This window comes from Megascapheus bottae, chromosome 20, assembly GCF_031878675.1.
Source record: "Megascapheus bottae isolate mThoBot1 chromosome 20, mThoBot2.hap1, whole genome shotgun sequence".
Taxonomy (NCBI): Eukaryota; Metazoa; Chordata; class Mammalia; order Rodentia; family Geomyidae; genus Megascapheus; species Megascapheus bottae.
Genome location: NC_143528.1, coordinates 38234505 through 38248533, shown reverse-complemented (window position 1 = coordinate 38248533; position 14029 = coordinate 38234505). Strand labels below are relative to the sequence as shown.

Below are 14029 nucleotides of genomic sequence, written 5' to 3'. Positions count from 1 at the left end.
GATATATCAGGGCTTGAAGATGAAATAGGAAAATGAAATAGATGAACTAGAGAAATCTGATGAAGATAAAGAAAAAAGTATGGAGCAGTAAGAACTGTATGATGCAAGGAAAAGGACCAAACTTAAGAATCATGAGCATAAGAGAAGGGTAGAATTAAAAATAATCGCAATAAAACATAACAATTTCTGAGCAATAAATTCCAGCTCATATACAGATCTTTAGAATTCTTAATAGAAAAGACCAGACTTGAACCTCCATATGTCATATTACAGTTAAAACATCAAACATAGAGAGCAAGAAACGAATGTTCGTAACGATAAGGGAGCCAAGTTATCTATAATAGCAAACCCATTAAAATAACAAGAGATTGTCCTCAACAGATGCCTTAAAAGCAGCAAGGAGGTGAAGCATGACCATTGGCTCATGCCTACAATCCTAGCTACTCAGGAGGCTGAGATCTATGGGTTGTGGTTTGAAGTTAACCCATATGAGAAAGGCCATGAAATTCTTATCTCAACAAGAAAAGAAAAAAAAGCACCTACCAAAAAGCTGGAACTAGAGTTCTGGCTCATGTAGTAGAGTGCTAGCTGTGAGCAAAAGAAGCTCAGGAACAGGGCCCACGCTCAGAACCCACACGAATAAAAATAAAACTTAAAAAGTGAAGGGAGAACAGAATGTGTGTTCAAGCTCTGAAAGCAAACAACTGCCAACCTAGATTATTCCACCCAATAAAGATAGCATCTGTGCTGGGTGCTGGTAGCTCAGGCCTACAATCCTAGCTACTCAGGAGGCTGAGATCTGAGGCTCCCAGTTCAAAGCCAGCCCAGGCACTAAAGTCCTTGAAACTCTTATCTCCAATTAACCACCAGCAAACCAGAAGTGGTGCTGTGGCTCAATGAGTAGAGCACTAGTCTTGAGCTGAAGAGTTCAGAGACAGAGCCCAGACCCAGAGTTCAAGCCCACGACTGACAAAAAAACAGATATACCATTTGTTATTGAACAAGAAAGACAACCCATCCGTGATGAACAAAACATAAAGGAACTCACAACTATCTGGCCACTGAAGAAGATATTTAAAGGAATTCTATCCATGGAAGAGGGAGATAATACATGATTATGCTGTAGCCTTGAACAACATCACGACTGTTGTCCTTGCCCGCGTTTTACAATGATAGGAGCTTCCATAAAACCATCCCTGCATCCAGTCCCACTTCAGGTGTGTTCCCATAAGCAGTTGGGAAATGAGAACACTCCTCTTCCCCCCAATCTCCTTTCATCTGAGTTTCACTCAGATAAAAAGAGTTAATTCTCATTTCTCTAATAAATAATATCCTGCTTTTTAATACACATCTTTGAAATGTGTTAACAATGACCACGAAAAAGAAATTACATGGCTGAAATAAGTGTTGTTTCCTCAGCAGGAAGGCCCTCCACGGACTTAGATGAGCGACAGAATTGCAAAGAAGCCTAAAGAACTGAAATTGGTCACATGGGTTAAATGAATGAAGAGAATGTAAAGTTGAAAATTCAATTCTTGCATCTCATTTTAGATTTAATGTATTTAAATCTAAATTGACCATCCTCCTTTTCTTTTTCATGGTTAATATAAACTCAGAGAAATTTTCATTTCACTTACTTATGTATTATACATATATATATATATATGTTAGGTGTAGAATAACAGGTTTTGATACTCATTCATGAAGTGAAATGATTACCACAATTAATCAAATTAACCTATTCATCATTTTACATGGTTACTTCTTTTGGTGTATGGTTACTGAAAATTTCTGGTATGCAATGCAATATTATGAATTATGGTCCTCCTATTGTCCTTAAAGATATGTATCCTTCTGTCTCCCCATTACAGTGGTATAGAGGTTAGTTTAACTGAGGACAATTAACAATTGGAAGAATATACAAAACATTGTGCTGAGAAGCATTTGTAAATCATGGCTTGGTTAGGAATGTTGGACCACGAAATGTTCATTATCCCATCTTGTCTTTGGAGGGAAAAAGAGCTAGTTTTAGTTTCTGCTGGAGAGGTAAGGGGGGAATTTCCGCTATTTTCTGGTTATATTTCATGCCTGTCCCCAGGCCAGGGCCAGCCCACAGGAAATGAGGTAACAATCCAGTCTGTTCAAGCCAGTCTACGCCTGGGGGCGGTGCACAGAAGGAAGGCCTGGTTTCAACACTGTGCACCATCTAAGCTGCACAGGCCTAAAAGGAGAATGACTATTTCCATCTGACCTTGGCCTGGCATCAACACTTCCTTCATCTCTGCTCTGGATACCACTGCTCCCACTGCCAGTTTCTCATAACTCATCTGGAAGCCTGGGACAGCTCAGATGCCCTAATAGCCAGAGTAACCCCAGAGCGTGAGAGAGAAATCCTAGGGGCACTGCTGGCAGCAGTCGGGAACTTGAGACCCATCCAGATTCTTCTTGGAATCTGAGTACAAGGGGAAATAAACCACAAGGGGCAGGGATGCGATTGGTGGGGAAAGATGACTGTGTCCCCGTGTAAAGTAAAACCTGTGACATCTGAAAGTAGGTGAACAAAAGTGGCAAAAGGTCATATTTGAATCTGATTCAGAACAAAGAGGGGAGCCTTCCCCCGCCACATACACACACACACACACACACACACACACACACACACACACACACGAGGAACTGTAATGTGGACATGTGTGTCTCAGCCAGTGCCCCGGGATAGTTCCCCTGCCCAGCCCATCTGCATTCCTCCATGTACCTATCTTGATTGCTGTGTCTGACTATCCCTAAGCTCCTTGGAAATCCTGGAGCAGACATAGCCAAGAGATCTAATGGCTGGCGGTGTGTGTCTGAGCTGCCTTTACTCAGTAGTAAAGTTCAACAGTGACTTCAACACTCAGTTAGAGGCCAAAGTGAACTTTAGTGTTGACACCACTTGACATATTACTTGAAAACTTTTTCACAAACGGAAGAGGAGGCGCCTGCCTAGTGATAGCTGGTCCCTAGTAAGTGTAGAATTTCCTGTCCTCCCACTGATCTGTCTTTAATAAAGACTTCCAAATCTCCCCTTCTAAATAAAAACCTCTAACTCTCATTTTAGCAAACTAAAAGAGCTATCGATTTTGTCAGGATCCAGCCATACTTGATGCCAGAAAAATGCACTCATAACTTTGCACTCATTATCTTTAGTACTTACTATAATGCATCCACTTTGTCATTTAACTACCTTTGAAGTCTTTTTGCATCTTACTCATCTTCATACATACAGGATTTGGGGCAACATTTTTCAGTAGATTTTTAACAAAAGTCTGGTGAAAGGCTGTCCTTCACACTTCTTGTCCTGTGTGAAACCTTTAAGTGATAGAAACAATCCGATCAGGAAAAGATGTCTTCCCATTTGACATTCTTGTGCACAAAGATGAGAAAATGGTCATGGGAGAGAGGAGGTTGTTTTGTGCTCATGGTTAGAAAACACCCATTATAGTCCTCTGATTCCAGGCCTCTCCTCCTGACACCACTTTGTGGAACTGCACTGGAGAAGCCTGAAATAGAGAGGGTCTCTACCATTGCCTTGTGCACACAAGACCAAAGATGCCTGACACAGACGCATGCTCAGCCTCGGAACAGGAATCCAGAGAAAGCCAGGCCTGTAATGAGCGATTCCTGAAAACTCTGTGGACCTGTTCCATGAGGTACCCACTTTCAAAGGTGCACAGGAAACAGCTCAGACAGCCAACTATTACCATGACCACCTTCACCCAGGAAGCCCAGCAACACAGGAGCCCCACCTGTGTTTGGTACCCACAATGCCATAAACCAGGGCTTGAAAAACTAGTTGGTAAAGAACTCCATTGTAATTAGCTCCGACTTTTCCAGTCACCTGAGTCTCCACTGCATATTTATTTGTGTTAAACATATTTTTAAAACATTTTAGTTGGAGAGCTCTACCAAAAGAAAAATTAGACCATGGGACCATATTTGGCCCATAGACAGTTTACAGATTCTTGAAAAATATCATACTGGCTGGTAGACAACAACAGTTCTATTTCTACTTTATGATACTTATAACTCAACAAGAATTTCACTTTATTTTGGACATCTTCTTGGTCAAAGACTTAATTATTTAGGTTCAGAAAACACAGATATTCAAGCTTGAAATTGTTGTGATTTGGTTCCACTCATGTAATATCTTTAGTCTTTAGTTACCTTCTTTTCAAAATGTAGGGTATATTATCTTATAGAGTTGTTCAAAGAATCCAGTGAGTTTATATTGTGAAAGTTATTAATAAACTATTTTAAAGTTTGCTACTATCACTGTCAATGTTATTGAACTCTAAGGAACATAATTACTCTAGTGCACCGTGGGTTAGTTTGTATGTATACTGTTCCAGTGATAGTGTGGGAAAAATCCCAAAGACATATAGGTTTGAATCGTAAATTGTTAGAAAGCTTGACACTTTCCTTGGAAGTTATTTTGTTTGTGTGGGAAAACTACTTGTAAGGAAAAGACCTATGGTTCTTCTAGCTTTCCACTTAAAAAAAATTATAACCACAGGAAAAGGAAAAGCATATTTTTGTATATAAAAAAAGATTTAGGGGTCTCTTTAAAATGCCAAAGATCTTTTGACTTTCTTCCATTAAAATGAGTGAAGATCTGTTTCTTTGGGGAAAAATATTAATTTTCTTGAAAATGAATCCAATAACAATTTGGTAAGGAGAAAAGGATGGGCTGTGCTGCCTTGTGTCCTTATCTGGCATGTTTAGGCATAACACAACTATTAGATGTCACCAAGTTTTGTTGATAGCTTTCCTATGTGATTCTAAAAGTATTTCTCAAAAACTTAAGAATTACAGTACACTGTGGTGTTAGTAACAAAGTGAGCATGGAGTGTGCATTTCAAGCTGTCTCTAATTCACTGGTCTTTCCTTTTTGATTTTCAGCATTCAACATGAGATGATAGCTTTATATTTTAAAACTTTTTACTTCCAGATCCTTGTATCTGTTCTCTAGATTCTTCTACTCAGAAAGAATGAAGATCTCCAAACATCTTGTGATTGTCCCCAAAACTTTCCCCTGGGTTCCTTCTCAGACAATTAACGAATCCATTCTTATAAACAATTGTCTCATGAGCCTCTTCTCACTCAATTGTAGATCCCAGAAGATCAAGAACTAAACTTCAGTGTCTGTACCATGGATCCTTGAACACAGAGTAACCTTGAACACAGAGTATCTCTGGATACCTTTTATTCTTTGTGGAACTCCGTCCTGCAACAGTTACCTCAACAGAGGTAAACCCTTTGGCTTGTTACACTTAGCCAACTCACAGATTACCTCCTGGTTCTCCAAATTAATGGCAGTCCCTTAGGAAGGTCTGCTTTTCTCTCACAAAATATCAATTTTATGACTGAGCTATCATTATTTCCAATCTATCTCCCTGTGTGTGTGTGTGTCTCTCTGTCTCTGCCTGTATGTCTCTCTTCCTCTCCCTCCTCCCACCTCTCCGAAAGTTTGAAATATGCTGACCTAGTAAAAGTCACTATCTGAAGGAATCTGATTCTGGAGATGATAAGCAGAGCAGAACACCTATGGCCTAATCAACTCGCCAAGGTCTCAGTGCCTGCCTTGGAGAGGTGGCTTCAACGTAAGCGAAAACCCAGCTCATAGTACACATGTAGAATTGAATTGCTGTGCAGCTGGAGGATGCCATAATTGGTCATAAATTCATATGAAGATGAGTTCACCAAATATCTAAGTGGAAAATTAAGACATATAACTACAGATATGGTTTGGTTACCATGTTGCATGTAATGTATTATATACATATAGGTGTATGTATTGTATTTTACTAATATGTCAGCATCCATTATACGTACACACATAATAAATGCATACATGCATGTCAGATTTGTTTTTCTATGCATATAATTATTCAACAATTGACAATGAGAACAAATGTAAGAACAAATATTTAACAGTAGCTATTGCTACAATGGTAGGATTACAGATAATTTTTATTTTTAGCCATTGTGAGCTTTTAAGAATGTGCTAAATTGAGCATGTACTTCATAATCAAACGCAGGTTGATGGACATATTACTTATGGCTTGACAGCCCCTCAAGAGGAGAAGGGAGGCTGAATATCCCCACTTGGTACAGATGTTGATTTAAGTCTTTTGCTTCTTTTGTCAGATAACATTTGACAAAGGGATTGGGAGAATTTAATTAACATGACCCCTCTCCCATTTGTTATGCAAATGTGAACAGTTACTTCACTCCATATTCCTGTGCTGACATCCTTATCATTCAGTAATAAGGTGATGTAATTCATAAGACTTGGGACAAATTGTGTTTTCAGGAGTTTAAATTGCGTTTTCAAGAGTTTAAGCAAATAATGCAAAAGGATGCACCCCTTGCCTAGGCTTTCTTCCAGTCATGTCTGTGCACTGTCCACTTTGCCCAGTTCAATAAAGGATTAGTAAGTACACAGTGCTCATTCCGAGAGTTGTGATTTGATACTGTATCAATATCCCTTCTAAGCAATGGTTTTCATTTTCCTTCCACTGTAACTGTTTAAGCCTTATGAGAATTAGTTGAAAAGCCCAGTCTTTCAGGTAGACTCACATTAAGCCCTTGGAACCATAAATCCCAGAGAACAGCCCTGATTCCACCACAAATTGTTTTCTGAGAGAATGACTGGCAGATATAAAACAAAACTCCAGAAATAATGCACCTACTAACTGGCAAATATAACTAACCCCTCTATATATTACAATAAAAAATAACAAAAAAATCTCCAAATCTCCCATAATTATCTTTCTCACTGATCACTAACAGAACCCAGCCAATGGAAGGCATCAGATAATGTATGGATTATACACACCTTCTATGGACAGAGAGAAACCCACACACACCCCCTTTCATGATGCAGGTGCTCCAGTTTTTGTCTCCTACCCCAACTTTCACTTATCAAGCATTATACCTTGTACCTTCTCAGGCCCCTCCCTTAATTAAATTTCTCAGCCTCTATCCTAGGTGAGGTCTTCACAATAACACCCTCTGGCTCAGACTAAAGGGATCCCTCCCTGGGCATCAGTCTCTGCACAGCCCAACTTTGACTCCTTTCTCAAGTCAAAGAGTCTGTGGGGAGTGCAGTGGTATGACTAGCAGATGCACTCGTGTTCTGCTTCCCAGGACTCCCTCCCCTTAAATGACCAGGGGGTCCTGGCCTTCCGACTTGCTCCATCTTTTTCTGGACAGACAATAACATGGGCACAACCAAGGCCTGAGAGCACAAGGCAGCTGTGTGGCTGTGTGAGCTCAAGCCCTCCCCACATTCGAGGGGCCTCTCTTCTTGAGGTGCAGGGCTGGTGGGGAGTATGAAGAATCAGCCACCAGTTCCGGGGACAACTTTCCCCACTCTGCCACGGCCAGTCAGTCTGGTTTCATGGCTGGATTCAAGTGCTATGCTGAGTTCATCCAATCCATTCTCCAGGTGAGTTTACCAGGGTCTACACCCTCCAGGAATCACCACTGTGCTCCTGGTTAAAATAACGCACAAAATGAGCAGAAAGAAGGGCTCCTGAGATTTATTATGAAAGCATCAATCTACCTTGCCAACCGCATTCTAGAAGGAGGTAATGTCACTCAAACTCCCCTTAACAGCTGGGGTGGGGTAGGGGGAGCCCAACCCTGTAGGGACCCCAGGGGTTGCTCTCCTGGATGAGTCTCTCCCTCCTGGTCCCTCCATGGGTGCACAGACAGTTGATGGTTAGCGGGTGAAAATCGAGTTGTGACAAATGGTTTTTGAAGGTTAGAGCTCCCCAGCAAAGGAGCAAACCTCAAGCAGCTTCCTGTATCCAAGCGACATCACTAGGAATTGGAATAGAGACTTTTCTTGAGGCTGGAGGATTGGAGATTCCAAAGACCTTTGTGAATTTTGACCGCCCAGTGGTGAGGGATTTTCTCATTGGTTTTCTTACAGATAATATGATTTCCCAATCTACCAGGGAGAAGATATTAATTTTTTAAAAAGTTTCATAGCACAAAGTGAGTGTCTGGATCTAAACAGCGCGCCTCCCTCTGGGCTGGGGGGGGGGGGATGAGAGTTGTGAAGACCTATTTCATGACAGGAGGAAAACGTGGCCAGTGACTCTCACGGTTGGTCACCTAGGGGACTGAATCCCAGAAGGCATGGGTCAGGAGTCCACAAGCCGGCCAAGACCAGAGGAGCGGAGCTTTCTGTCCACTCTTCCACTTTGCTCCTTCCAGAGACGAGAATTCAGTTTGTGGGAGAGTGAAACTATGATCATTTAAAACTATCATGAGTCCCACGACCGACCAAAAAAAAAGCCTAAAAAATAGAAAAATAGTACTGGCAGTGAAAATATGATGGGTAAAATTATTATTCATGCATCATCTGTCTGGACAGACGGAGAGACCCGTGTTGGCTGCATCTCAACGTTCCTTCATCTAAAGTCTTCCAAGCCTTTCACCTGGAAAATGTAACCATATGGATGACACGACGTGCAAGGGAGAGAGTGTAAGGGCGTACCACACTCAGTGTTATCTACCAAGTTTGGGGGAGCCTAATAAACACCTCAAGAAACGATGGTCTGGATCAGTGAGGAGGAGAGCAGATAACTTTAGGTTAAGATCTGAGGATCAGGAGTCAAAGCCAGGCTGGGCTTTGACCACACACAGGGGTGGGCATTCACACAGGCGCGCACACACACACACGCAGGCACACACACGCAGGCACACACACACAGGCACACAAAGGCGCATACACACAGGTGCTCGCGCACACACAGACACAGGCACACAGGCACACATAGGCGTGTGCACACACACACAGGTGTGTGCATTCACACAGGCGCACACACACGCACAGGCGCACGCACACACACACACAGGCGCACACACACACAGGCGCACACACACGCACAGGCACGCACACACACAGGCGCACGCACACATACACAAGCACACACACATAGGCACGCACACACACACACAGGCGTGTGCATTCACACAGGTGCGCACACACACACACACACACACACACACACACACACACACACACACCGCACTTCCCGCCCGGGCGCAGGCTGGCGGCCCGGCCCGAGGCCCCGGAGAAATACGGTAGCTGCGGGCGGGCGGCGGGCGGCCGGCCCCGTGACGTCAGCGGGCCGCTAAGTTGGCTCGGGCCGCTCGGCGGGCGCGGAGGCGCGGCGTGGACGTGGCGGTGCCTCTGTCTCCTCTCCTGTTCTCCCAGTGTGGACGCTCCAGGCAGAGCCGGCGAGCCGGGAGCTGGCGGCCCCCGGCGGTGGAGGAGCAGGCGGGCCACCCCTCCGCCAGACCCGGCCGGGCGCCGCGCGCCGCGCCACCTCCCTCCGGGCGCCGCAGGTGAGTGCGCGGGGCCAGCGCCCCGCGGGCCTGCGGGTGAGGGGCCCCCGGCTTCCCCGAGCGCCTTTCACCGGGCTCTGAACCCGCGCCCGGCGCCCCGCCAAGTCCCCTCCGGGTAACAAGTGTCCTGCCCGCCTCCACCGCCCCGCCGCGGGGACCCCAGGGGCCTCGAAGCCGGGTTCCCGCCTCGGGGCCTCGACACCGCGCGGCCCCCGGCCCCGCATTCCATCCAATCCGCGGCCGGGGACGGCCGGGACCCCGCGCCCCGCGCCTCCGCCCACGGCACCGCAGCGGCTGCGGCTCCCGAGGCGGCCCCGCCCCCGACTCCCGCAACCTCCCGGCGGTTCCAACCCGTAGACCGTGGGCCGGGCCGCGGCCAGCCCCGGGGACCCCTGGGCTCCGCCGGGGACCCGGACCCCAGGCCGGCTGGGCTGGTGGACGGACGCGCGCGGCGGGCCCCGCGGTCGGGTCCCCGCGGCCCTGCCCGCCGCCGCCCCGGGGGCTGCGCGCGCCACCTGCTCCCCCGCCACGCCGGGACCCCCGGGCTCTGCGCGCGGGCCGGGACGCGCCTGCGCCGCGGGAGCTGCTGACCGACCGCCGCGCCTCGGTCTTGGTGTTGCCGGTTCTTTTGTTTTTTATTATTATTATTACTATTATTATTATTATTTTGCTTTGGCTCCTGGACTTGGCCAGAGGCGGCAAAGCCAAGCACGCGAGGGCAGATCCCGGCCGGGACGGGGCGCGCGCCCCTCCGGCACCCGGTGTCGCCTCCGACGGGGCCCGAGCAGTGCCCCGGCGCGCCGCGGAAGGGCGGCGCAGCTCCCCGCCGCCGTCCCGCCGCCGTCCCGGCGCCCGGGCTCACCTCCGCCTCTTCTCTGCGCTCTTCCCTCAGGACTGTGGCCACCGCAGCTCGCGCGCCCCGGGTCGCGGCACCGCTTTCCCCCGCGTCACCGCAGCCCGGCCCTCCGCAGCCGCCGCGCCACCAGCACCAACCACCGCGCAGATGCCCAGCGACCCGGCCCGGGCGCCGCCGCCGCTCCGCTCCTCCCCGCGCGGCGGGGACGCACGGGCACTCCGACTCTGAATTCCGGACCGAACCCAGCATGCGCGGCCCCCAGTCCTCGAGGGCCGATCCGACGGTGCCGGGAGGCGGACTCCGGTGATCCAGGACTGCACGGGCGCCCCCGCCCCGCCCAGGGGAGGGAGGGCGTCGGGGTCCCCGGGGCCTGTGGAGAGGTCCGGGAGCCCCGCGCGGCCCCGGCCATGTCGCCTTCACCCCCGCGCTCTCCGCCCCGGCTGTCCGCGCGCTCCCTGGGCCGGCCCGGGCCGCTCCCCACCCGCCCCCTGTCTCTCGCCCCGGGCGCAACCCAGCCGGCCGGCCTCTGCCCCGCGCAGACTTTCTGAGTCGCCCTGGGCCTCGCTCCGCCTCCGTCCCCGCCCGACGGTGGCCCTCGGGAGCCGGGCGTCGCCGGGGCCCCGGCCGGGACCATGGTGTTTCTCTCCGGAAATGCTTCGGAAGGCTCCAACTGCACCCAGCCCGCCGCGCCGGTGAACGTCTCCAAGGCCGTTCTGCTGGGGGTGATCCTGGGGGGTCTGATCGTGTTCGGGGTGCTGGGCAATATTCTGGTGATCCTGTCGGTGGCCTGTCACCGCCACCTGCACTCCGTCACGCACTACTACATCGTCAACCTGGCGGTGGCCGACCTGCTGCTCACCTCCACCGTGCTGCCCTTCTCCGCCATCTTCGAGATCCTGGGCTACTGGGCCTTCGGCAGGGTCTTCTGCAACGTCTGGGCGGCGGTGGACGTGCTGTGCTGCACCGCGTCCATCCTGGGCCTGTGTATCATCTCCATCGACCGCTACATCGGGGTCAGCTACCCACTGCGCTACCCCGCCATCGTGACGCCGCGGCGGGGCGTGCGCGCGCTGCTGGGCGTCTGGGCGCTGTCCCTGGTCATCTCCGTCGGGCCCCTGTTCGGCTGGAGGCAGCCGGCCCCCGAGGACGAGACCATCTGCCAGATCAACGAGGAGCCGGGCTACGTGCTCTTCTCCGCCCTGGGCTCCTTCTACGTGCCACTGGCCATCATCCTGGTCATGTACTGCCGCGTCTACGTGGTGGCCAAGCGCGAGAGCCGGGGTCTCCAGGCCGGCCTCAAGACCGACAAGTCGGACTCGGAGCAGGTGACGCTGCGCATCCACCGCAAGCACGCGCCGGGCGAGCGCGCCCCGGGCGGCCCGGCGGGCGGCGGTGGAGGCGGCGCGGGGGCCCCGGGGAGCAGTGCCAAGAGCAAGACGCACTTCTCCGTCAGGCTGCTCAAGTTCTCCCGGGAGAAGAAGGCCGCCAAGACGCTGGGCATCGTGGTGGGCTGCTTCGTGCTCTGCTGGCTGCCCTTCTTCTTGGTGATGCCCATCGGTGAGTGTTGGGGGGGGGGTGGCGGGCAGGGCCCCCCTGCGCTCGCAGTCGATGTGGAAGGAGGGGAGGGGGCGCCTCGGAGAGGCTCCCCGGGGCAGAGGGGGTTTCCCTGCTTATTCAGTGACTGGGGGGTTCTAGGGCAGTGGTGGTTGTTTTGTTATGGTTTCAATTCCTGCCGATTAATTGGCCTCTTTAATGAGAATGTCAACTTTTCTGAATGCCTGCGAGCAGGCTTTCAGTTTAACTACATCTTGCCCTTTGTGAGCCCTCGTTTTTTGCACTTCAGTACTCAAGCAGACTGTGGAAGGCCACTTTCCTTGGCCACCAATGGGGAATATAAATTCCCATGAGCACCCTGCTTGTTCTGGGCAAATGTGTGGGTTCTCTTACTGCCTGGAGTTGTTCATTAGGGTGATTTATGAGGCTCCGTGTTCTCTATCGGTATGAATTTTATTTTCAGCATTCACTGTGGAAGGGAAAAAAATCACAAGTCATTAATAACAACAACAACAACAAAAAAAATATTTCATGTCCAAACCAATTTAAACCTTAAAAAATTCATCATATTTACAATAAGTTAACTATGTAGTTTTAATAGTAAATGTTAAAAACAGACACAAGTGGTATCCAAACTCACATCAGAGGTTGCAGACGACACTGTTTGAAAATAACACAGTAAGGCTACAAATCTGATTCCTGCAGATGCTAAGTGAGCTGTTATCAGAGCTAATTAGCTCCTGATGAGTGTCAGCAAGCCGGTCCTGATAGACTCCGCATTTGTCTCTGGTAGACTTGGCATTTGTCTCTGGTAGACTCGGCATTTGTCTCTGGTAGGCCTTCAGTGAGATCTCAAAATGGTTGGTAACTATTTTTAGTTTGTGAGCGCAAAGACAGACTCACACATTGGCTATCCAGTAACTCTTCCCATACAAAGTCAAGATAAAAATTCAGAAAAATCCATGTCATAATTATACCTCCTATTTCTTTGGAGTGCCAACTGTGTTTTAGACATTTTACCAGTCTTCCTCTATCTTGTTGGGCCTTTGACATCTCATGTAGGGGCCAAAGGGATTCTTCCACTTCTAATACAGAAGCTTCCAGCCTTTTCAAATGTGAATTTTGAAATGTAGCTATTTATGTGTGAATTGAATCAATACCAAAATTCAGTTACTCCATTCTGTTCCCTTAGCCACTAGCCCACACGTGACCATTGGCTACTGCATTGGACAGTAAAGATTGTTATTCCTCCTCCTCCTCCTCCTCCTCCTCCTCCTCTTCTTCCTCATCCTTCATCTTCTGCTAGGTAACAGTGGTTTCCGTGGAGTGATGAAAGAGAATACTAGGTGACGTGGGAGCAGAGAAAAAGACAACTCTAGAAAAGTTCTGTGAGAGTGGAGAGCTGGGAAGGGGGTTGATATTGCTGGGGACAGAGCATTGTCAAAGGTGGGGCAGAAGCCAGCGTCCTTGTTTTCTGCTAGAACAGTAGAATAGAGAGGATGCTGGTGGCATGGACAAGAGAAGAGGTTCTGTGTCCAAGAGGAAGAGAGGACAGGGACGTAGTGACAGGGTATAAGCAAGAAGCTGTTCATCTCTCCAGCAATGCAGAAGGCACGAGAAGTGGGGACATGGCAGTTCAAGGAGCAGAGAAGAGGTGAAATGTTCACCTTTGAGAGTGAAATAAGAAGCATATTATAGAAATGTAGCGCTCGCCACGAAGTCCTGGGGGCCTTACAGGTCTATGGTTCCTGCGTTTAAGGTCCTACAGTCCACACATCTGTATGATTCTCTCCTACAGATAAGCAGCTGAGAGAGGGCCCTGGCCAAAGATGGACGTGTGTTCTAGGAAATAAGGGGAAGCCACCTGCGTCCTCTAAATCCTAAGGAAAGGGGTGGCTAAGGGAAGTTGAAAACTCACAGCTAACAATCTGACCATGCTGTTCAGGAAGGCAAAGGACCCCAAAACCTCCCAATCCTCAGACCACTTCCCAACAGCAAATGCATGCGAGACCATTTCTTCCAAAATATTCCAACAGTATATAAACTCCAGGTAGTAAGTTAGACAGAGGGAACCTTCCAGGGCTTCACCATCTAGGCAAGCAAACACACTGTGAATGATTAACACCTATGTGTGAAGGCTAGTCTCCAGTGGTGTTGCTGTCAGGTTCCGAGGAAAACAACAGTTTAAAAACAAAAAGAAAACCTGGAACTCACCAC

At 48.9% G+C, this 14029-nt stretch overlaps 1 protein-coding gene across 3 annotated transcripts in view; it reads left to right on the top strand.

Annotated features, from left to right (window-relative positions):
* The first annotated feature begins 9273 nt into the window (after positions 1-9273).
* The window catches only part of Adra1a (adrenoceptor alpha 1A), a 68094-nt gene continuing 63338 nt past the window's right edge, over positions 9274-14029 (top strand). For all 3 annotated transcript variants that reach the window (XM_090353633.1, XM_090353632.1, XM_090353631.1), the window contains exons 1-2: positions 9274-9402; positions 10295-11815. In XM_090353633.1, the coding sequence (XP_090209759.1) occupies positions 10891-11815 (925 nt within the window). In that variant the 5' untranslated portion in view covers positions 9274-9402; positions 10295-10890. The remainder of the gene's footprint in view (positions 9403-10294; positions 11816-14029) is intronic.